This window comes from Engraulis encrasicolus, chromosome 22 (assembly GCF_034702125.1).
Source record: "Engraulis encrasicolus isolate BLACKSEA-1 chromosome 22, IST_EnEncr_1.0, whole genome shotgun sequence".
NCBI classification, from domain to species: domain Eukaryota; kingdom Metazoa; phylum Chordata; class Actinopteri; order Clupeiformes; family Engraulidae; genus Engraulis; species Engraulis encrasicolus.
Window position 1 is genome coordinate 45,530,942 of NC_085878.1, and position 21,885 is coordinate 45,552,826.

The 21,885-nt window shown below is 43.8% G+C and overlaps 3 protein-coding genes across 6 annotated transcripts in view; 1 reads left to right on the forward strand and 2 right to left on the reverse strand.

Annotated features, from left to right (window-relative positions):
- LOC134438487 (NXPE family member 3-like) overlaps window positions 1-11,953 on the reverse strand; it is a 57,969-nt gene extending 46,016 nt beyond the window's left edge. The window contains exons 1-3 of one of the 2 annotated variants that reach the window (XM_063188065.1): window positions 11,897-11,953; window positions 2,404-2,476; window positions 1,327-2,144 (exon numbers count right to left, since the gene is read on the reverse strand). In XM_063188065.1, coding sequence (XP_063044135.1) covers window positions 1,327-2,144; window positions 2,404-2,469 — 884 coding nt within the window. In that variant the 5' untranslated portion in view covers window positions 2,470-2,476; window positions 11,897-11,953. Of the gene's footprint in view, window positions 1-1,326; window positions 2,145-2,403; window positions 2,477-2,735; window positions 2,844-11,896 lie in introns of those variants that run through there. The other variant, XM_063188066.1, reaches the window with a different exon arrangement.
- Window positions 11,954-13,035: 1,082 nt separating this feature from the next.
- Window positions 13,036-15,555, reverse strand: LOC134439115 (F-box/LRR-repeat protein 12-like). The gene is made up of 3 exons (XM_063188963.1): window positions 15,426-15,555; window positions 15,012-15,087; window positions 13,036-14,863 (listed from the first exon to the last, which is right to left on the reverse strand). Exons 1-3 carry the CDS (start codon window positions 15,524-15,526, stop codon window positions 13,715-13,717), a joined length of 1,326 nt encoding a protein of 441 aa, XP_063045033.1. The 5' UTR covers window positions 15,527-15,555; the 3' UTR covers window positions 13,036-13,714.
- Window positions 15,556-15,827: 272 nt separating this feature from the next.
- Window positions 15,828-20,595, forward strand: LOC134439087 (COP9 signalosome complex subunit 6). 3 transcript variants are annotated; one of them, XM_063188930.1, is made up of 10 exons: window positions 15,828-15,917; window positions 16,441-16,566; window positions 16,771-16,902; window positions 17,181-17,269; window positions 17,448-17,510; window positions 17,691-17,738; window positions 18,188-18,302; window positions 18,505-18,597; window positions 19,373-19,473; window positions 19,816-20,595. In XM_063188930.1, exons 1-10 carry the CDS (start codon window positions 15,875-15,877, stop codon window positions 19,954-19,956), a joined length of 951 nt encoding a protein of 316 aa, XP_063045000.1. In that variant the 5' UTR covers window positions 15,828-15,874; the 3' UTR covers window positions 19,957-20,595. The 3 variants fall into 3 exon arrangements, with proteins under 3 accessions (XP_063045000.1, XP_063045001.1, XP_063045002.1); XM_063188931.1 differs by having other exon boundaries at window positions 18,508-18,597; XM_063188932.1 differs by having other exon boundaries at window positions 15,849-15,917; window positions 16,444-16,566.
- The last annotated feature ends 1,290 nt before the right edge of the window (window positions 20,596-21,885 follow it).

A 21,885-nucleotide genomic window follows, 5' to 3' on the forward strand; every position in this document is an offset into this window, starting at 1 on the left:
TAGGATAAGATCTGTATACTACACACGCCAAGCTTTCGGTATATAACATGATATGATAACCAACTGCAGAATGGCACTAGAGGCCTTCCCAGTTTACTACTTTATAGTAACTGAAACGTATAGCGCATTCTGGGGGTCATATACAATATGAAAAAAAAAGTATAGTGGGAGTGAGTTATCTTACTGTTACCACTCAAATTCTTATTCAGGACATCTTGATGGTTAACAAAAGTAACCTGGCACTCATAACATAACAATGTAACCGCATGAGGAACTGTATCACAAATTGCTAAGGAAGATGTTTTGCCTAGCAACTGTTGCTATCCAAATAGGTACACCAAATACAGTATGATATCTGTATACTACAGACTCCACGCTTTCATATGGTATATCATAAGCTATGATGACCAACTGCATCATGGCCATAGAGGTCTTTCAGTGTACTACTACATAGAGCTAAAATGCATAGAGCATTCTGGGGTCATGAACAATATGCTGTTTAAAAAAAAAAGTATAATGGGAGTGAGTTATGTTACCGTTACCACTGAAAGTCTTATTTAGGACATCAAAATCACATTAAAAAAGTCATGTGGCATTTTGTTGTTGAGGGGGGTGCGTGATACCCTGGCTCCCGTCCTATATGGTATGGTATCTTAGCGCTCTGCACTAGCCTGATTATCATCGACTTTCAAATCTCTTCAAGATTTGGTCTGACCAAGAGCATAACAATGAACATTTCCCAAACGGCATGATCAACCTGCCTCCCTTGATTTGCTAATGGCTGTATACTTCCCGACAAAGTGGGAGGAGTTCCCGATTTTTTGGGAGGTCAGAAACAATATTGTATTGCTCTTGGCCTGACTAGAAGTAGTCACTAGTAGCGCATTCAGGCCGACTGAGAACCGTGCCTGTGCCCGTTCCCGCACCTAATAGCGAACCGGCTGTCGTGTTCACGCCACAGATTTTAGCGTTCACGAACCAGAAAGTTGGTTCCCAATGCGAACCGCAAAATACTAGGTTTTTCACCGCGAACCGTGACGACAGCATGGTCGTCAGCAGGTTCATCCGGGTAACACAGTCACGTGCGGGAAAAGTTCAGAACCCGGTATGAACACGGGCGGTTCGCCGATAAACACTTTAGTGCCGAACGTAACTGGTGCGGGCACCGGCTCTGGCTCCGTTCTGGTCGGCCTGAAAGCCCTATAAGAGGGCACGGTCTGGCTACTCTGCAACACAGAACCCCCACTCTTCATTGTCTTTAACAAAGATCCCACAGTCTGCAGCACAACCCCTTACCCATGCCAGAATGCAAATAAGCAAACTAACCTGCTTAGAAGGTTTGACTCCAAGGAGGAGAGCTTGGCTTGGTAACCTCCGAAGCTGTGGTCGACCCAGGCACTGCATGGCAGCTTTGATGGCTTCCGGCAGACCCAGGTTTCCTCCGTCAGATGATCTGTGAACCTGCAACAGCAGTTGGTGCCATCCCCCAAAAGCCTAGAGCTCTCCTGAGCATTGCACTGAACTGTCTCTACCTGGCCTTGCGATTTGAAGTATCCCAGGAAGTAAACCTTGTCGGGGTCCTGGTCTCTTTGCCTTGCCAGGACCTGAACCGCCTCGCTGGAGTGAATCATACGCACTGACACTGTTGCTGTGCCAGCCCACTGCAAGGCCAAGTTGATGGTGTATGTGCCGTTGTTGTTATCAGTGACTTGGCCATACACGCTAGCCTTCAGCTCTGTGTTATAGAGCTTTGCCTGAAAGAAATCGCCACCGTAGGTCTTAAGTCGTCCTTTTGTGTCCTTTGCAATTACCGTCAGAGTCACAGATTCTCCCACCTGATACGTCTCCTTGGGATCGACCACAGAGCATGTGCATTGACTTGGATCTGTGGCTTGGTCAGCTGTCGTCAGGTCTTGTGCAGGTTGGGGCCACTGAATCTCGGTCATCAGGGAAAGCCACTCAGACAAATCAAGTAACGTGCTATTGGTCCACGTTGGAGCACTTAAAGTGGTCACTGTGTTCGTTGGGTGATGGTGTGCGTATTCCCTGTTGGGATGTTGGGATGATTCAAAGTAGGGGATGCCATTAGGTAATGCTAATGATGGATACTGGTGCAACTGAAATACTTCATTGATGGGTTTGACCTACACGTGGGTGGAAAGTGTTAATGAAAATGTGGTAATGGGTGACATGATTTCAGGTTGATGAAAGTCATCGCCAAAATATGGTTTTAGTTTGCCTAGTTATCATCGACTTTAAAATCTCCTACCGAGAAATGTTTTGAAAATGATAGCATTTTCATTTTATTCACAGTTTACCAAACGTCCCAACTTCACCGGAGTTGGGGTTTGTACGATCGTACAGTACGTAAAGGCTAAAGCACAATATTACAACATAACTTACCAGAGAGTGTATGAGGAACAAAACTACACAGAGACATGGTATAACGAGAAGAACTCTTTTCCCCATTCTTCACCTAGAAAATAAGAAACAAGTGAGAAAGTGAATAAAGGGCGATGCATGTATGGCCATGCTGTTGGCAAAATGTCGGGTAATTGTGTTGGCATCTTAGTGTGGGTATGTCTAGGCTATGTCAATGTTTCAAAGTAAGCTTACAAGTATATGAATGCAGATAGAGTATAACAACACTGAGGAGAGTCCAAATTACAGGGTTCTGCAGGTGGTCAGTTTTATTTCAACTCTAAAGCTATTACATAATATTGAGTAGAACTTACTGACTGTTTTTGAGTGGGACCAAATCAGGGGCGGAGCACTGGTATTGTAACAGGGGGTGCGGGAGATGTTTCAGAGGCCCCCTCTGACAAATGTCGCACTGGAGTCTGCCATCGTAATGAGCTGTAAATAATGTCTGGTCATTCAGTATAATAGTTAATATATAGGCCTACTGACTTTGCTGCTCAGCATAGAAATGTTCATGTTAATGGTGTTAGCCCCCTGCGAGGTGTTTGGCGATCGAAAGCCCTTGGCAGGGCCCCTCCAAGTGGTGGCCCCTAGGCCCCCCCTCTGCTCCGCCACTGGACCAAATGTTATCTGAATGAAGTTAATTTCAACTATTTAAAACACTATATTTAAAATGAGGATGTTTGCTGTGCAAGCCCTTGGTCATGCAGGCTCTCACCATCCACAACAGGAAATGACACATAGACCAAAAAGATATTATCTAAAAAGAGATGTATCCTCCAGCCTGTGGCCACAAGGCCTCCGACGACAAGGCCAACCACCCCCCACCCCCAGCCTAGTCAAGATAGTGGCCTTGGACAACAAGGCTACCTCTCCCCCAAAAACAAGGAAACAATAAAGTATCCTTGCTGTCAAGCGGCCCCCTTAATAAATGAAATCTTCTCATAAAACATGCTTTTGTGTTTACTTGGGAGTTACGTGTACATATCTCTATCTAGGCCTACCATTTACCATACAATCTGTGCTGCCTTGTGCTCTCATCACACAAGCTGATCTTGGTCCAAACTGTTCCCCACCAAATTGACCGTCAGGGGTATTAAACAAGCTACCTCCTGCTAAAGGACTTAAGTCATCCTGCTCTACCTGACATATCAGTTGCGTAAGATGATCTGCCTATCGCTAAAGGTATGTTGTTCTGTGTAGTTCCTGTGCACTTTTTATCTGCTGGTGATGTTGGCTATGATTATGTCCACTTTTGAAAGTCGCTTTGGTTATAAAGTGTCTGCCAAATGCAATGCAATGTAATGTAATGTAAGCGTGTACTACATGTTTAATATGTTGTGCAGTAATGTGTACTGCGTGCTGCTAGACACCTAAATTAATGCTGCTGCTAGACACCTCCATTTCCTTTGGGATTAATAAAATTTTATTCTACTAGAAAGGTTCAGATGCATGAGTGAAGACCACATAGGCATAGGGCATGAGATGCACATTGGACTGGTTGCCTTCTAAAGATCAACTGTCAGGCACCTGTCAAAAAAGGCACAGGTCTGGCAACAATACACAATGTAAATGACATAGAGAAATTGCACAGGGGCCTCTTTTGTTTACACCACTGCCATGGGTCATGTCATCCTCTCACACGGCCTCTCATATCACTGCTAGGCTCACAACCTGCACCTGTTCCTGATTTTCCAGCTAGATGGCTCCAAGGTCTCTGCATGCATATCCACCTGTCTCTCTGACCCGTCCATATGGATGAAGGAACAGCACCTGCAGCTGAGCCAATGGCAGCCATGGTACAAGTGAGCCTGCAGCTTTGCACAGTCATTAGGCTCAGACGACTTTGATGGCAACGGTTGATGTTGACGAAGCACGTGAGCGAGAACTTGTTGTCACGATGTGGGTGGTATTAAATACAGCGCATTTAAAGTCGGCCACAGATATGCACGAGATGATGAGCTCGCACCAGTTTGATCTACTAACGGTGTGGGGGGACAGGTGGAGAGGAGGAGCTGAAGTGGGGAGCAGTGCAAACTGGTGTAGGGGTGTGAGAAAAGACTCATATACACACGAGTGAGTTGTTGACCAACGAGTTCATGGGAGTGTGACCTCCGAGGCGGTCTGCAGACGAGCATCAACGGGGATAAGCAACTGCAGGGGTTGCAAGATCCGACTGCAGTCGCATTCATCCCGCGATAGTTTGACACCATGTGACATGTCACCTCGTCGACGCAACATGACTGAAATTTAGAAGTTGGACAGGAAATCTAACCATCATGCAGCATTTTCATCCAGAGTGCATTGCTGTCTGCATGCGCATGCAGACGTTGATGGAAAATGAAATGCAGATACTCCGATCTGAAAGACAGCATGGAAGCTGGACTAAACACAGTGGCTGTCACGAGGGAGCTAATCAGAGAGCATGGAGGGGTGGAAAGACGCGAGCTGCGCGACAAATGGAAGCTAGCTTGCAGTTTGTTTGAACTGACACGATTGCCTATGGCGCTACATACACCAAATGATCCATTCGAAATTGCCGTTGGCAATTGTAGACCACACCTCCCCTCTGAGACATTCAGTAGACAGTCTCCAGACAGTATCTCACTTGTGATATGGTTTGGTGTGACCCAGGCAAAGAAGACCAAAAAACAGCAGACTGTTCTCCTACTTCTAAAGACCATTCCTGCCACAGAGTGACACTACAGACACATCCCCACACACAAGTTTAGGGTTAGGGTTAGGATTAAGGTTAGGGTTAAGGTTAGGTAGGACAATGTTGGAGCAAGGGAGAGATGGCATGAAGCTGACACAACGACAGCGCTCCCCTCCCGGAATGCACGCTGCTCGGGTGGTCTCTCTCTCTCACTCGCTCTCTCTCGCCCTCTCTCTCCCCCACTCTCGACGACAGCGCGCGTTGCCCAACCACTAAAAACAAGGCTATATCGTAGCGGCACCACAAAGCATACAGTTGATTTTCCGCGAGACTGGGCTCACCGGAAGGTGTCCTGGATTTCACATGCAGAAACATGGTCACCAGAGATTTACTCCAGTGGAGAGGTCAGAGCAGGCTCTACGTGTTCAGGAAGCTGAGACCCTTCCCTGTCTTCAACAGACTCCTGCTGTGTCCTATTCTAGCTATTGCCTGTTGGGGTGGTAGCAAGAAGAGGGACGCTTGAGGTCTGTAGTGAGGAAAGCTGGGTCTGTAGAGGGCATGGAACTGGACGCTGTCACCTCAACAGCTGAGAAGAGGCCCCTGAGCAGAGAGTACTCCATACTTGACAATGAGACTCCCCTGCACCCAGTTATGACCAACCAGAGGAGCCTGTTCAGCTACAGACTCTGTGCCATCCCCTGCCGGAAAGACAGACCACAGAAGTTTTTGCACCCAAGGCCATCCAGCTCTTTAAAGTGATACTGTCCCAGTAAGCTCATATTACACCCCTCTTTGAGTTAAATAATTGAGTTTTACCTCTCTCACTGGCGGTTAACTGGTCTCATAAGAATCAATGTTAACTGCTAGCTTAGAGGTAAAATTTGCACTGCCATACACAGAGAACGGTTGAAAGACGGAGAAAGGTAAAACTCAATTATTTAACTCAAGGGGAGGTGTAATATTAGCCTGGTTCTCACACAGACCCTTCATGCTTCGTGCATCTTCGTTAAACTTTGTGAGCTTGCACGAGGGTCTGGTAATCTTAGACGAGCCCGAACAGCATCCAATATTTCATGGTCGGTCCAATCACAATCGCGGGGTGGGGTATATACAAGTCAGTGGTTGAAATAGTAGTGATTAAAAAAAAGCCACGTGAATTCTCTAATCAGGTTCGAACTGTTTTGAACACACCCGCGCCTTTCCAGAGCTAAGCGATAGTCAGTGCTCCAGATAACAACCATCTCGTGAGAACCAGGTTAGTGTAATATGAGCTCATTTCCAAAAATGGGACAGTATCACTTTCACACACCACACTGAAGGGTACACTGAAATAGATCGACACCCTCCCTCCACCCCACCCCCTAGTCCACACACACACACACACACACACACACACACACACACACACACACACACACACACACACACACACACACACACACACACACACACACACACACACACACACACACACACACACACACCACCCCCAGTCCCACCTCTTGGACTCTGTTTCTCTAAGCAACTACACTACACCCCACCCCATTGCCTGGGACAACTACAACACAAAGTTTGCCTGATGAAGACCTAAAGGTCGAAACGTTGCGCTCTATTAAATACACAGTAGACAAGAAGTGTCGCGGATTTTATTTCTTTTTCACTTTGATAGCCGCTGTGAATACCTCGGACATTTTTCTACTGCACTGAGGGACCCTTAATAAGAACAATCACCCAGAACTTTAACTGCACTGCAGATCTTTTTCGATACCCTACCAGGACGTTTACTGTGTGTGTGTGTGTGTGTGTGTGTGTGTGTGTGTGTGTGTGTGTGTGTGTGTGTGTGTGTGTGTGTGTGTGTGTGTGTGTGTGTGTGTGTGTGTACTGCTGTAGGCTGACTTGTATTCAAGTCAGGCTGACTTGTAGGCTGACTTGTACTCAAGTGTATGTTTACTCCAATGTACTATAATGGGCATTAGGTATTTGTGTGTGTTTTTTCTATTTGTGTTTAATAAGATGACTGGCAGCTTAATTTCCTTCAGTTTTAATAAAAGTACTCTACTCTACTATACTCTACAAGAAGGTCTGTGAGCCAGCTATAAGTAAGTAACAGGTTATGGCATGTTAAAATTCTGTCTGTGGTTAAGTGAAAGGGAGTACAAGTGCCCCAAGGTTATGTACAGTAGGCCAACATGTACACTAAATCATGTCGGCCAGTAGTTCCCAACCTGAACCAGGGGTATGAGAGCACACTGCAGTGGAAAATGTAATCATAGTAGATAATAGATCATAGGCTCATGGGCCATTCAGCTGTTTAAGAACACACAGAAGGACATCATCATTGGGCACTGAACTGACTAAGGCCCTGGATGCAACATTTTTCAGTAGTTTTTACTATCTTTCACTAGGTACTGTTGCAATGCACTATCTAGGACAGTGGTTATTAACATTTTTTTCTGAAAGCACCCCTTTACAGTTGAGGAGGATATTATTAGCCTCCCTCCTGAAATTAGACATTTCTCTTGATTTTTCAGTGAGAATGACCATTATGAACCGTTTCTGTTATTCTGGAAACACATACACTGATGGAGATAATGTCCAATGAGTTGAATTTTCATTTTTCTATCATTACAATGAGTTTAAACAAAAAAGGGCAAAAATGACAAGGACAAAATTATTAGCCCCCTGATCATTAATAGTCAATATGACGCCATTTATGAACCAAAACTGACAACAGGCACTTTGATCAGTTGTTACCTAGGTTGGCACATGCCCCACTAGGGATTTTGGCCCATTTCTTCACTGCAAAGTGTTTTAGCTGTCCAAATTGCATTGATGCTGAGCATAGACATTTGCCACAGACTCTCAGTGGGATTGAGGACTGCACAGGTAATTCCAGTATCACGGTTTTAGTGTCCTTGAAGAACCTCTGAACTAATTTAAATGTTTACTTTGGGTTATGTTGTTGGAGGACCCAGCAATCCAGATCCAGACCCAGACTCCCTGTGTCTGAGGCTGAGCAGTCTAAAACTTGATGCACCCACCACTATGTGTAACTGGAAACTGCTTAGTCTCATTAGACCAAAGAAGCATTGGACACCTGCCTAGATGATTGTTATTGACCTGGCCTCACCTGGAGTTTTTATTTCAAGAAAGACAGCTGTTAGGGCTTGTCATCATATTGGGCTTTGGGGCCATCATCACAGAAGAACCCTTTTCCTAAAGGCGGTGCATATCAGAGTGTTATCGAGCTTTGCCTATGAACATTTGAAAGTCAAAAATGAGTTTTGAAAGTCTCTGCTTTCATCTGATGAGATTCAATTGCACCTGCTTTGATGCATGAATTCTGCTTCTGTCAGGTGAAGAAAGGGGTAGTCCTTAAAACTTCATAACATGGTTTCCACAGTTAAACATGGTGGTGGAAGCATCATTCTGTGGCAGCCTCAGCCACAGGAAACCTTGTTTGGGTGTACGGCACCATAAAAACAGATGATTATGATAGAATGTGGAAGGTGACCATGCAAAAGTATGATCATAGAGGAAGCTAAGATCTTCACTGGATCTTTCAATAAGCTAATAACCCAAAACTTTCATCCAAAATTGTTCAAATGTTCTTCAAGGTTACTAAAACCATGATCATGTTGTGGTTCAGATCTCAATCATTTAGACCGTCTTTGAGGAGTGCTGAAAATGAATGTCCATCCTCAACATCCATGCAATTTGGATTAATTTAACTATTTGCAATGAAAACATTGGCCAAAATCCCTGGTAGGGCATGTGCCAACATAGTTAACAACTAATCCAAGTGCCTGATGTCAGTTTTGGTTCATAAATGGCACTCTATTGAATATTAATGATAAGGGGGCTAATAATTTTGTCCTTGCCATTTTTACCCTTTTTTGTTTAAACTCATTGTGAAAATGGAAAAATCGAAATTCAACTCATTGGACATTATCGCCATCAGTGTATTTGTTTCCAGAATAACAGAAACGGTTCATAATGGTCCTCCTCACTGAGAAATCAAGAGAGATGTCTAATTTCAGGAGGGGGGCTAATAATATCGTCCTCCACTCCTTTACCTCTGCCCAAGACTAGCAGTGCACCCCCAACCCAAACTTAACACATGTTCAATAAATTACAATGATTCTTGAATGAGACATTAACCAATACCTTAAGTACATAACACGGGGACTAAAACATGTTTTAACTGGTTTTGACTTGGCCTGATTATAATGTTCACAAGCAGAATTTTGGTCACAACCTCAACACAAACAAAATTCCACGCACACCCTCAAATCTCTGGTGCACCCCCAGGGGGTGCCCGCACCCCAGGTTAAGAACCACTGATCTAAGATAATCACGGCACTACCGAACTCTCATGCCCACTTGACATACTTAAAAAAAAAAACCATATATATATATATATATATAAATATGCTAAAAAAATCAACGGTTCACAAGAGAATGTTGATCATGGAGGAGTGCTTCTTCACTTTTTTTCTCTTTAGCAGGTGCTCTTTGGCTCAAGGAAATAAAGTTTCTTAAAATTATGGTCAGACTTAGCTCCAGTTGTGGCTGTTGATAAGGTCTGCCAAAGATTCCAAGGCACACTGCTGGTGAAGTTAAAAAGCCTTTAATTAAATGGGCTGACGCGTTGCGACTACTGTCTTCTTCAGAGCCTAAACACATTCAGCCCAGAAGATGTAAATCAGGACAGCAGTGCCCTACCCTACCTATCATGCTCAGGGCACCACTCTATGATCACTTAACCCTTTGTTTTCATGCACCTTGCTAGGATTTATGTTCTTTGTTGAATACTTTTTACGTCAGTGGCATTGTCACTTGTGCTTATGGCTGGGCGACAGGATGTCATAGTGGCTATGTTCTATAACAGGGGCGAAGAACCTTTTTCATTCGAATGGCCACTTCAAATTTTATAATGTCCTCCAAGGGCCGTAGCCTACTATGAACATAAACCAGGATTTCCCCCTGCATTTTAGGCCTATATTGAAGGCAGCCACCTTTACAACAGACCCCATCTTATAGGTCCCCTGAACACACAAATTCATTGTATTGTAAAATGTAATTTGTAAGATTCCTTTACAAAACATGTCATATTTCATGTGAACCTACATAACGTTAAAATTATGTCAGGGGGCCCTGCCGTGGCCTAACGGTATGGCACGGGTTACTATGGCGGCGACCCGGGTTTGATTCTGGCTCGGGTCATTTGCCGATCCTTCCTCATCTCTGAACCACTATCCTGTCAAAAAATATATAAATAAAAAAAACCCTAAAAAATAAAATAAAATAATGATAAGACTGATAGGTTCCCCATCCCTGTTGTAATAGCCTACCTTGCGACTGCAGTTTGACATGATTCATCTTTTGACATTGCTTGAACTGCTTGGAACTCCCTGCAACTCATCTTTGCAACCACTAGCAACCGTCTTGTTGTGAATCTTGGTCTGAACTGGGCTTTAGTTCTCTACTACAATATAACTCCACACCACAATAGCCTAGGCCTACTATAGCCTATCACAGTGTTTCTCAACCTTTTTTTAGGCGAGGCACCCTTTCAATTCATGAAAAATTTCAAGGCACCCCAAACCAACAAGCAGTAACATGGCATCGCATCCGATACCACACAAGCTTAGAAAAGTAACACATTTGGTCACACGACCTACGTTCGAAGTTGCAGCTTACTGGGGTGACCTAAATTTACTTTATTGTGCGTAAATGGCAGATGAAAGATTCCACTGACTAGCATTAACTTATCAATTTAGACAAATATGTATTATATTACATAATTTATTTATCAGCCACTTTTCTGTGGCACCCCTGGGGGGGGCCCGCGGCACCCCAGGGTGCCCCGGCACCCCTGTTGAGAAACATGGACCTACCATAGACTTATCTGTCAACACTCATTCTTGGTCATCTTAATCTTGTCTACCTCAACTCAGAGTTTTTGCACAATTGCCTTTTTATTTTAGGCCCATTTCATTTTAATCAATTAATTTATTTAGCCTACTTCTTTCTTGCGTCAGTTCTTTCATTCATTAATGCATTCATTCATTCATTTCTGTAGTTTTTATTTTCCCTCCCATAGGCCTATATGCGTCTTGAAATGTCCATGTGTGGGCATTAGGCTATGTATAATGTAAGCTATAGGTTTATTGACACGAAATTTCCCACGGGATCAATTAAGTTAGGCCTACTAATTGGCATAGTAGACAAATACACTTGACATTTTAATTTTCCACTCTGCAAACCGATTGCTGATTCTTTTATTTTAGTTTGTGAGTCGTGTGTAAACTGTTCAGAAGTTGTATTGAACAGTTTGAAATCATTTCCTTTCAATCGTAATTTCTGGGCTTCTTGTCTTTACGACGCTCGACGCTCAATAGTTTCTTAAGCGCGAGATCTTCAAAAGTGCAGTGCACATTAGATAGGGGCCCTAGCCTGATTCACATGGTTTGCGCTCATTATTCATTCCAATGGCAGCGCAAAATAGCGTAGACTACAATTATATTTGTGTGCCAATTGTTGGACTTGCACAACAAACCGCGCGCGCAAAAAAAAACAATCAATCAATAAAAAAATGTGTCACCATTTGCATGCAAACCTGCAAATACCCTATACCGGACACTTATTTAGGCTATAGCCTATGATTAGCCTATGGGGAACTTTCCCATAAAAGTTGACGGTATGAAAACGACAGTTTTAGTGTATACTACTTCAGTATTCATGAGCTCTCAATTTTTAGACTAATTCAACTTCATTCACTTACAAGCATGACAAACAGAAAAAGTTACAACTTACATGGTCGGGAACAAACTTCTCCTCAGACAGTCTTATCCGAGCTCGTGACAGTTTTACTATAACGCACCCATGGGGCTGGACATAACCTATCACACATCCTGAGACGTAGGCTGGATAACACCACCTTAAAAAGGTCTGGTGTCTGTCATTGTCAGCTATAGGAATAGCCTATAGACCTAATGAGAAAAGAGGAAGTTCCTTTGGTATGTAAGCAGACATTGTCTGCTATAGCCTAGCCCAATAACCTGCATTTATTGTTAGACCCAAATAATGACAATAATCATAATAATGAAAACAAAAATAAAAAAAGATAGACTTCATGTATATCCAATATCAGGTCAAGAACCATGTAGAGTTACACTGCCCCCTGTTGTTATATCCAGAACCAAACAATTTTTTTTCATGCATAGCCTATCAATATTTGTTACACCAGAATGTAGCTATAGTATGGTTCCCTATTTTTTTTGGCCCCATTGTCAAGCTGGCTGTGTACATATAGGCCTACAGACAGTTTGCTGCTGCTGCTTGAGTTAGGCACTCAGCACTATACCAGCAGGAAGAAGGGAATATTTTAAAAAGCCTTTATTAGATGTGTCTACTCATAATAAAAAATGTCAACATGTTTCCATCACAATTTTGGTCTTCACAGGCCAAAGGGACAAGGCAACATTTTCCGCTGATTAAACATTCAAAGTTAAGTACAGTTCACCATTCTCAAACAGACATTATGATCACAGGATGCATCCTTTTCAATGGTTGTTTAAGAATTGAGAAGACACTTGCTGCACCAGTGTGTTTCAAGGAGTATGAGCCATCGTTTTCACTCATGGATAGGCTGTCACAAATACCATATCCCCATTGAGAATCTTTCAGATGTGCCAGAGAAGACTTTGGGCAGCATTGAGACTCCACCACCATCATCAGAACAATATTTTGATTAAAAAACACGGAATGGAAAAAAATGTTGTGCCATTGCAGGGAGACACTTATCAAAGCCATTCCAACAAGATACTGTATTCATCAGACCTGATTTTTGGGTTGCATTTTTTTGTCTGGGCAGTGTATGAAAAGCTGTGAGGTATTGCTAAAGATGTACAATATTTTTTAAATTCTCTTTCAACCTTTGAGGGCGTTTTGAGCAGCGCTGTGAAAAGTAAAGGCTCAGCTGAGCACAACTGTAAATGGAGACCATGGGGAACTGGGGAACAAATTATTAAACATGAGTTCTGTATCGCTTCAGTAGTGCAGGAACCACAGGTAGCCTACCATGTGACCTGTGTGAGTTGAAAATATAACCAAACAGAAATAATATTTGAAACTCTAAAACTAAAGAAAGAGGGCAGGTCTCAAACACAATCATTAAATTCATCCTTAGATTTTACACGATTGGGCACAGCCATCTATTTTACTCCTCACAATTCCTGTGATCAAATTTGCAAAAAATAATCAAGCACTGTCTTTGTTCTCACCAGTGTTTAGATATATTATGGACTTGTACCATAATAAACACCGTACAGTAATACAGTAAAACAAGAGAGAATGCATAAAATGAGGCCAAAAGTAGAACTGTGAAAATAAAACAAACACAGGAAGCAGTTGTCGACACATTGTCAATGATGACCGAGTGAAATGTCAGTTCATGTTTCAGAAAAAAACTTTATTTGCTAGTATAGCATCAGGTGCTCAAAACCCTGTCCTTCATACAGAGATGTGTGGCCCTTTAGTCTTGACAAAATGAGATGACAAATGATGTAAATGAGATTCATGTACGGTAATCACACTAAAGAGTCCTTCCCCAAGAAAAACAAAAAGTCTTGGCTAGTCATATCGTATTGTCACCTTGCAACCTGTGAACACAAGCGTGCATTGAGGGAGAAGCTTGGCCAGGGCTCGTCGTATGGCAGGCACTGGGTCCGTCTCATCATACTGGCCTTCTGGTTCCTTGTCAGGCTCTTGTCCCTCCCCTTCCTGCCCCCTCTCCCCAACCTGACCTTCAGCAGCCTGCTCCTGCTGCTCTGGCGCGGCTCTGACCTCCGCGTCTCCCTCCACCCCCTCCCCTGCCCACTCGCCACCCCCTCCATTACCACCACCCTCACCACCGTCCTCCTCTGGCTGCCGCTGATGAACCTGGAAGTCCACCTCACAGAACTCCAGCCGCCTCAGGCCGCGGAGGATGCGGCAGCTGCGGAGGACCTGCATCTCACTGAGGCGGCAGCTGCGCAGCTGCAGCCAGTGCAGGTCACGCAGGCGCCTCAGGCAGAGCAGACCAGGCCCCACCTCTCGCCCCCCCAGACTGACCTCCTCCAGGCCCGGCCAGCCCACCCCCAGACCCAGGGACGCCATCTGCAACTGGTAGCCCGGTCGGCCAAAGTTGCCCATCTCCAGGCGTCGTAGGCGAGATAGGCCGCCTGTGGGGTGCTTGAGGACCAACTCTTTGGGGGCGCAGTTTCGCACGCCTGCCGCCGTGACGCGGATGACGTCGCGCAGCTCTAGTCGAGTCAGTTTCTCCCACGAGCTCAGGCTCTGAAGATGCTGGTCAGTAAAAGACGGGACATTGTCCAGGACGAGAGTCTCAATGGTGATGCTTGGCCCAACAGAGGCCTGCCCTTTGCCTGACTTGCTGTCAGCTCCCTCAGCAACCTGGAGGCTGGCAGCCGGGGCTGCCTCCCCCTCTTGGCCATCATCTGGGGCAGACTGGGAGAAGAAGCCAGGGGGCAGCTCACATCCGTGCAGCTCCAGCACCTGTAAAGTCCGGGGCAGTAGGGAACAGCTCCGCAAGCCCCTGAGGTCCGCATGGAACATGGACAGTCTGCGCAGTCGAGGGCATTTATTGGCAAGGGACTGCAGCCAGGACTCGGACAGCAACTTCCCTGCCCTCGCAGACAGCAGCAGGCCTCGTAGACGCAAGCAGCGCAGGCCACAGCCCAGGTATTGGCGAAGTAGAACCCACAGCAAGTGCAAGGTGATCTTGGAAACAGTAGGAAGGTGGTTAAAGTGGGGCAGATTTAGTCTAGGTTTTACTCACATTTGCAATAGTGCATCAGAATATATCTCTGAAATGTCACAAAGGATCATCTATTAAGACATTTCAACTCAGGGACAAAAATCAGCATACCCCTTTCCAGGTGGTGAGATCAACATTACGCCACAGTCTTTGGTCTTTCACTAAACGTCTCCATCTCTTACATACCCTGGATATATTAGAGGAAAGCATACAACTCTTTAGGGTTTCACGTTTTCAAACCTACCACTTTAGATGAAGCAGGAAGTGGAACAGCAACATGAAAATTAACAACAAAGGAAGAGTGACACAAGTCAAGTGCAATATGCAAGGCATAATGGCCATAAACATGAAATTTAAGCAGAAGGTAGAATGTCGAAAAAGCGTTTGACACATAATGGAAAGAAAAATCGTTAACAAGCCCGAGCTGGCATGCACGGACAGGCATCATTTTATCGTGAAACATGGACAAAAGGAACCTTTGGAGAGAACACATTGTGGTCAACAGTTATGTTACTCGTGGATTACCTGCCAGCGCGCACGAGCTCTTTGATATTTAAATAGGATAAAATATCAATTAGAATATTTTCAGGGAAGTAGTCCAATGTGCAAGTTTTGATGTCAGCCATTTTGTAAACAATATGGCGTGGGAACTACTGTTGACTGCACAACAATTACACGGCCATAATATACAGACGGACCAATTTTCTTCGTGTAGTTATCTTTAAATATACTGTCAGAAAATAGAATATATATGTACATATTTTTTCTTAAAGTGATGCTAGTTATGTCTGAAACTCTATCTCCACGCAGAGATGTTTTAAATAGGATTAGAGAATTACTTTGCTTTGTTCCCGTGCCCCCCCCCCAAGGTTCTTCATCAAAGTTCCTGCTCCACACAGCAGGTGGCAGCACTTCACCAACGAGTGTTCTTTCCGAAACTCACGCGCGCCTGCGCATTTGCGTCGACAGACAAGATGGCGACTAGCAATGGTGGTGGAATGGAAGTGGATGAAGCAGGTAATTTTGTTATCATTTAAATCATAAACTACCAATATTGGTTGTCTGAAAGCTGTTATTCAAGCCACACGAATGTAATTGAGACGTGTCTCGTGGATGTTTCAGTCAGAAATACTAATTGTTGTACTTGCATGGTTATTCCCATCCGCACAAACACTCGGCTACTTCGATTCAAAGTTGTTTACCTTTTCTAGTAGCTCCACTTCTTTTTACTACTAAAGTAACATCGTCACGTAAAATGCTCCTGCACAACAGCTCACATGTGTTTGTGCACCCATGACATAGTCTACATCAAGAAGCTCCTCTGCACACATCTTACATCACTATTCTTACGTCCGATGGCATAAACGAGCTAGCTACATCCACAAAAACACTAAAATTCAGAGATTCAGACATGCTAATGACGTGTCTACGTGCTGGACAGCTTCTATGTAGGAAGTAAACTGAGAAAACTCGCTAAAAAGGACAACTATGTTAATAGCTCAATTGTTCTTCATGAAAATGATGTGTTGTTATGCCACAGCAGGGCCCAGCGTCATGGCCTCGGGGGTCACTGGGAGTGTGTCTGTGGCCCTGCACCCGCTGGTCATCCTCAACATCTCAGACCACTGGATACGCATCCGGGCCCAGGAGGGACGTCCCATGCAGGGTAGGTCAGGCAGGAAGCACTAGGCACTGGCCTGTGCCCCATCACATCATGCTCCGACCATCAGGCTGAGTAATCTTGTGTTGAAATCTTTTGATAAGTTCAGGCAAAAGGGTAGCAGTTAACTATGGAATTATAGAATAATTGAATTGTGCATGTGTATAAATATACAGTAGCCTATAACCATTTTTGCTCTTTCCTTTTCAGTGATCGGTGCCCTAATTGGGAAACAGGAGGGTAGAAATATTGAGGTGATGAACTCCTTTGAGCTGTTGTCCCACACAGTGGACGACCAAGTGCACATCGACAAAGAATACTACTACACAAAAGAGGAGCAATGTAAGTACTAGCTGGCGATGGCTGTCTATGTGTACACCCGAGGCGTACAGTAGGTGTGTGTGTGTGTGTGTGTGTGTGTGTGTGTGTGTGTGTGTGTGTGTGTGTGTGTGTGTGTGTGTGTGTGTGTGTGTTTGATCATCATTGTTCAGGTTTGAAATAATGAAAGAAACCATGTTATGTGTTCATGTTCATGTCCCTTTGTCATGTCGCGTGTGTGTGTGTGTGTGTGTGTGTGTGTGTGTGTGTGTGTGTGTGTGTGTGTGTGTGTGTGTGTTTAGTTAAACAGGTTTTTAAAGACATGGAGTTCCTGGGGTGGTACACAACAGGCGGCCCCCCTGACCAGTCTGATATCCACATTCACAAGCAGGTGAGAGAGCAATCGATAGTGTTTCATGTCTGATGCACCAACACTTGTACAATATGCTAGATTAAAGATGCTTCACAAACGTATCTGCGTAGTGAGGAGTAAACATGATCATTTTAGAATTCTGAGGTCTTTTTTTGTTTTGTTTCGTTTAATTTCATTTTTTGTGTTCTACACACAGGTGTGTGAGATCATTGAGAGTCCCCTTTTCCTCAAACTCAACCCCATGACAAAGCACAGCGATGTAAGTGGAATTCAGGGCAATTGGACCTACCGCGATAATGGTTTATAAAATTAATGTTTTTCAAATATGTCCGCATTTCCTCCAGGATTAGCATTACAATATGAGATCATTTGGACTGTGGGGACATGCACAAGACAAGTGCACCTATAATTTCCCTCTCCTTTCTTTCCCTGCATACAGCTTCCTGTCAGTGTGTATGAGTCAGTTATCGACATTATCAGTGGAGAGGTAAGTTGAAGCTGATGAATGTTAGAGGCAATGGTATTGATGAGGTCGTGGATGTAGATTTGAAGCAAGTAGTCAGCCATGGAATGTCACAGATTAGATAACAGAAACACCAATACACCATCAATCTCTACTTAATTGTTGTGTGAGGTAGATAAAGGCTGACTTTACCAAAATGAGGGGGAAACATCTTGTTACAGACTGAAGTAACATAATCTACAATAGTCCTTTCACATGAAGGTCACAGACATGTGTTGTCAAGAAAAGTGATTTTTCTTCAAATATTCCACTTGAATTAGTTCTTCTGTATGTCTGAACAGATTTTAACCACAGTGCTCTTGAGCTGCTATAGTAGACCATAGCTACTGTTCTGAATACCTTTCCTGTAGCATTAAAGCTAAATCCCCTCTGTCCCTAATGTCCCACTTCTGATTGCTGTGTGTCCCTCCCAGGCCACCATGCTGTTTGCGCAGCTGACCTACACTCTGGCCACAGAGGAGGCTGAGAGGATAGGAGTGGACCATGTGGCCCGCATGACAGCTACCGGCACAGGGGAGAACTCTACAGGTAGGCTACCCAACAACTAGCTCCACTACTTAGTTAAAACACATATGCTGCACAAAGATGCCATGGTTATGATTATTAAAGCAATATGTAGTAAAAATATGTATTGTTACTAGTGCTTTATGGCATTGCAATTCTGTGCACCCTTTGTCCTTAAAAAAAAGAAAAAACAGGCCATCATGTGTGAACCTTGTGTTTTTTACAGTAGCAGAGCACCTTGTAGCCCAGCACAGTGCCATTAAGATGCTCCACAGCCGGGTGAGGGTGATCCTGGACTACGTCAGAGCAGTGGAGGCTGGTAAGCACACATGCATGCCCAGGGCCGCTGAGTGCTCTGGCCAGGCCCAGGACAAAGTTGTCTGAAAGACCCCTATAGCTCAAACCCCCCAGCCCAATGCATACAATGTAATAAGGGCCCAATTTTGGGGCCCCTCTCTCCCTGGGCCCGGGACAACTGTCCCCTTTGTCCCCGCTGTCGGCACTCCTGTGCATGCCTGGTCATATCTACTGGTGCTGCTATAAACTTCTATGCAATTGCCTCTGCTTTTTGCACCCGTTTTAACAGTGTAATATACTGCATATCCTACTCGTTACCATTATTGTGTTTTACTTACTATTTATTGTTCATGTTATTGCTCACTTTTATATTGCTCCTCTTCTCCTCCATTTGATATCTCTTTCCCCTGGTCCATTTGATATATCATGCACCTTGTACAGGAGTCTTGCACGATACGAGTCAGAGTGGTGAGAGTGAAAATTGGAGTGACTTTCTCTTGAGTTGGTCCACTCGGATTTAGGCTTACGTATAGCCCTATTTTTGGAACATTTATTAGCTGTTTCATTTACACTTACTGCCCGAGGGCTAAAAAGTGAAGAGAGGTCTGTTCATTACCAAAATCCACTTGGTACTCATTTTGGTCCACATGTGCCACACCAGTGTGCTAATTTTCCACAGACTGTGAAGGAGTTTGACCTTTGTAAACGTGTGTGTGTGTGTGTGTGTGTGTGCGTGTGTGTGCGTGTGTGTGTGTGTGTGTGTGTGTGTGTGTGCGTGTGTGTGTGCGCACGCACAGGTGAGGTTCCCTACAATGGTGAAATTTTGCGAGAGGCCAACGCCTTGTGCCACAGGCTACCTGTGCTCAGCACCATCAAGTTCAAGACCGACTTCTACGATGTGAGTTTCACGGTGTATAGACTTGACATTAACCCAGCTTTCAACTGAACTTGGGTGTCTTTTTTTCAAGAACTTTGTCACAACTCGAAACGCAATATAAATTACAAAGTAATTTGAAACGTGCAAATTAAGCTTAAATCACAAAGATAAACATATTGGCCCTCATTTTATAAAACTGGCGTAAAATGAAAAACATGTGTACGTGATGCGTACATTCTGTCTGCAAAAGATGGGCATTAATCAAATCTCATCGTGAGCGCAGGGAATATGAAATTGCGTGTATGAAATTGTGTGTTCCTGTAGTACTGTTTGACAACATTTCTGTGCACTGCTGTGTTTCAGCAATGTAACGACGTGGGTCTCATGGCCTACCTGGGCACCATCACAAAGAGCTGCAACAGCATGAATCAGTTCATCAACAAATTCAACGTCCTCTACGACCGCCAGGGCATCGGCCGAAGAATGAGAGGCTTGTTCTTTTGAGGAGGAACGAAAGAAAGCTATTACAAACCCCAAAGATGGGATGCATTTGACTCTTGAGCTGCTTTCATACATGGCCTAATGTTCAGAATTCTCCGCAGTGGTGTGTTTATGAAAGGCAAGGCAATTGTCAAAACTACACAAATAGTTTCCATGAACTTGCTTATCTGACCAGACGCCGTAAAATTCATAAATCTATGTCGGTTGGGTATCCACTCAAATCTATGAAATGTTTTTGCTCTCTCATTAACTCCCTCCTTGGTTGTTCACTTGAAATTGATTGGACCTCCTCCACAAAAGTCTGGATTATTTTCTTCCCCTTGGAGATAAGTCTGAAAGCAGCTTGTTTGATGATGGAAGATTTTGCATGTTTTACAGACAACATTTTGGCAACTCAACTGCCAACCACAGTGAAAGAGTGGATGTGTCATGGCACTTTTGAAAGGTCAACTGTAAACAGCCTTTTGCCCACGTGTGTGTGTGTCTGTGCGCATACTATGGTATCTTGTACAGTTGAACTGCCATTGTACCCTATCCCCCACTTCTAATTATTCTGCATAGTCTTTAAAATGTTATTTTGTTTTATTGTGAAAGCTGAAGTTATCAGCAATTAATAAATGGTATTGTTTCTTTAAAATATGAGACATTTGGGTGGTTTTATGAGTAGGTATAAAGAGGTCTGTATTAAAATGTTAATATTTCATGCACATTAAACTGGTAAGATTCTCATCATCGCTGATCATGTTAGTCAAGAATTAAAGGACAATTCCAGCCAATTTCAACATGTAGTTGCATTGTTCACTTTTCCACTTCACTTCTCATTATCTCCGAAGACAGCTTTTCCCTCAGCCGTTTCCGCGATCCTGGCCAGCTAATTGGGGCATGGATTGGTTTACATATTGTTTGAAACTGCTTAAATACTCTAAATACCATCCTAAAAGTTAGAGCCATGTTATAAGGTTCCTGTCGATGTTGTATCACTTTTGGAATGATATTTGGAGTATTTTTTAAACAAACTGCTTAACATAAAATGATGCATTTTAGGGTACTGACAAGTTAAAGATAAGAGTGAGCAATACAACTGCATGTGGTAGTTGCCCTGAACTCCTTATGAAGTTGTCAGATGCCCTCTGATTACACTGGCAGGACTGCAGATTGTAGGCCTATCACAAAAAAGCCTTAGAAACTTGAATGTGAACAGCAATCACCCAACTTGTTGGAATAGGATTGACACAAGCACAGAGCTGACAAACATGACATCAAAATACCCATAAAACTCACCTGCTGCCATGCCAGTGTTCTACAGGCCCCATAGGTGCGAATGTGTTTGTACTTAAGGCTCCCTTTGAAGTCCTTTAAGGCCTGTTACGAGGTAATGCGCCTTGTGTTTGGGGCATGGCAGGGGGCAGCGAGTTACGAGCACACTGTAGGGGAAAATAGACGCTGGGAAGCCTTATTAGCATCTTTTGCTGGGCATTAAAATGCAAGGGTTGCAGAAGTTGACCCAAGGCCCCTCCCAGCTCCTCAACTTTTAATAAGCGTCTCGATTCTTATTCCCCCGTGGCGGTGGCTTATTAAGCTGGTAGACTACCTTTACTGCTCCTGAACCTCCACCTAGGCTTTAGAACTTCCTGTCATAACCATTACAGTGGCAACAGTGTACTTCCAGGGGGGCAGGAAAAGTCTTCTGGCAGATGTTCAACTGAAAACATCAAGATGGAAGTAATGAATGAATCATATTTCATTGACAAAACACAAAGACAGACAAAAACAGGTTGATTTGTTTTATTTCTGTTTTCTCAGTCAACATACCTTTCATACAATCAGTGATGTATTAGACAAAACACACATTTACAATGCATGGTGTACATTACAAGGAGAGTTGTTTTCCCTAATGGCACATACACATTATTTGATCCAGAAATGGCCATT

Bases quoted from the DNA above. Each gene is read 5' to 3' on its own strand.
- LOC134439115 (XM_063188963.1), bottom strand. From the start codon at position 15,526: ATGGCTGACATCAAAACTTGCACATTGGACTACTTCCCTGAAAATATT. The intron at 15,088-15,425 runs GTAATCCACGAG...TAATATATCCAG, and splicing joins GAGCTCGTGCGCGCTGGCAG to GGTATGTAAGAGATGGAGAC. The intron at 14,864-15,011 runs GTATGCTGATTT...ACTGTTTCCAAG, and splicing joins ATCTCACCACCTGGAAAGGG to ATCACCTTGCACTTGCTGTG.
- LOC134439087 (XM_063188930.1), top strand. From the start codon at position 15,875: ATGGCGACTAGCAATGGTGGTGGAATGGAAGTGGATGAAGCAG. The intron at 17,270-17,447 runs GTGAGAGAGCAA...TTCTACACACAG, and splicing joins ATATCCACATTCACAAGCAG to GTGTGTGAGATCATTGAGAG. The intron at 17,511-17,690 runs GTAAGTGGAATT...CCCTGCATACAG, and splicing joins CCATGACAAAGCACAGCGAT to CTTCCTGTCAGTGTGTATGA.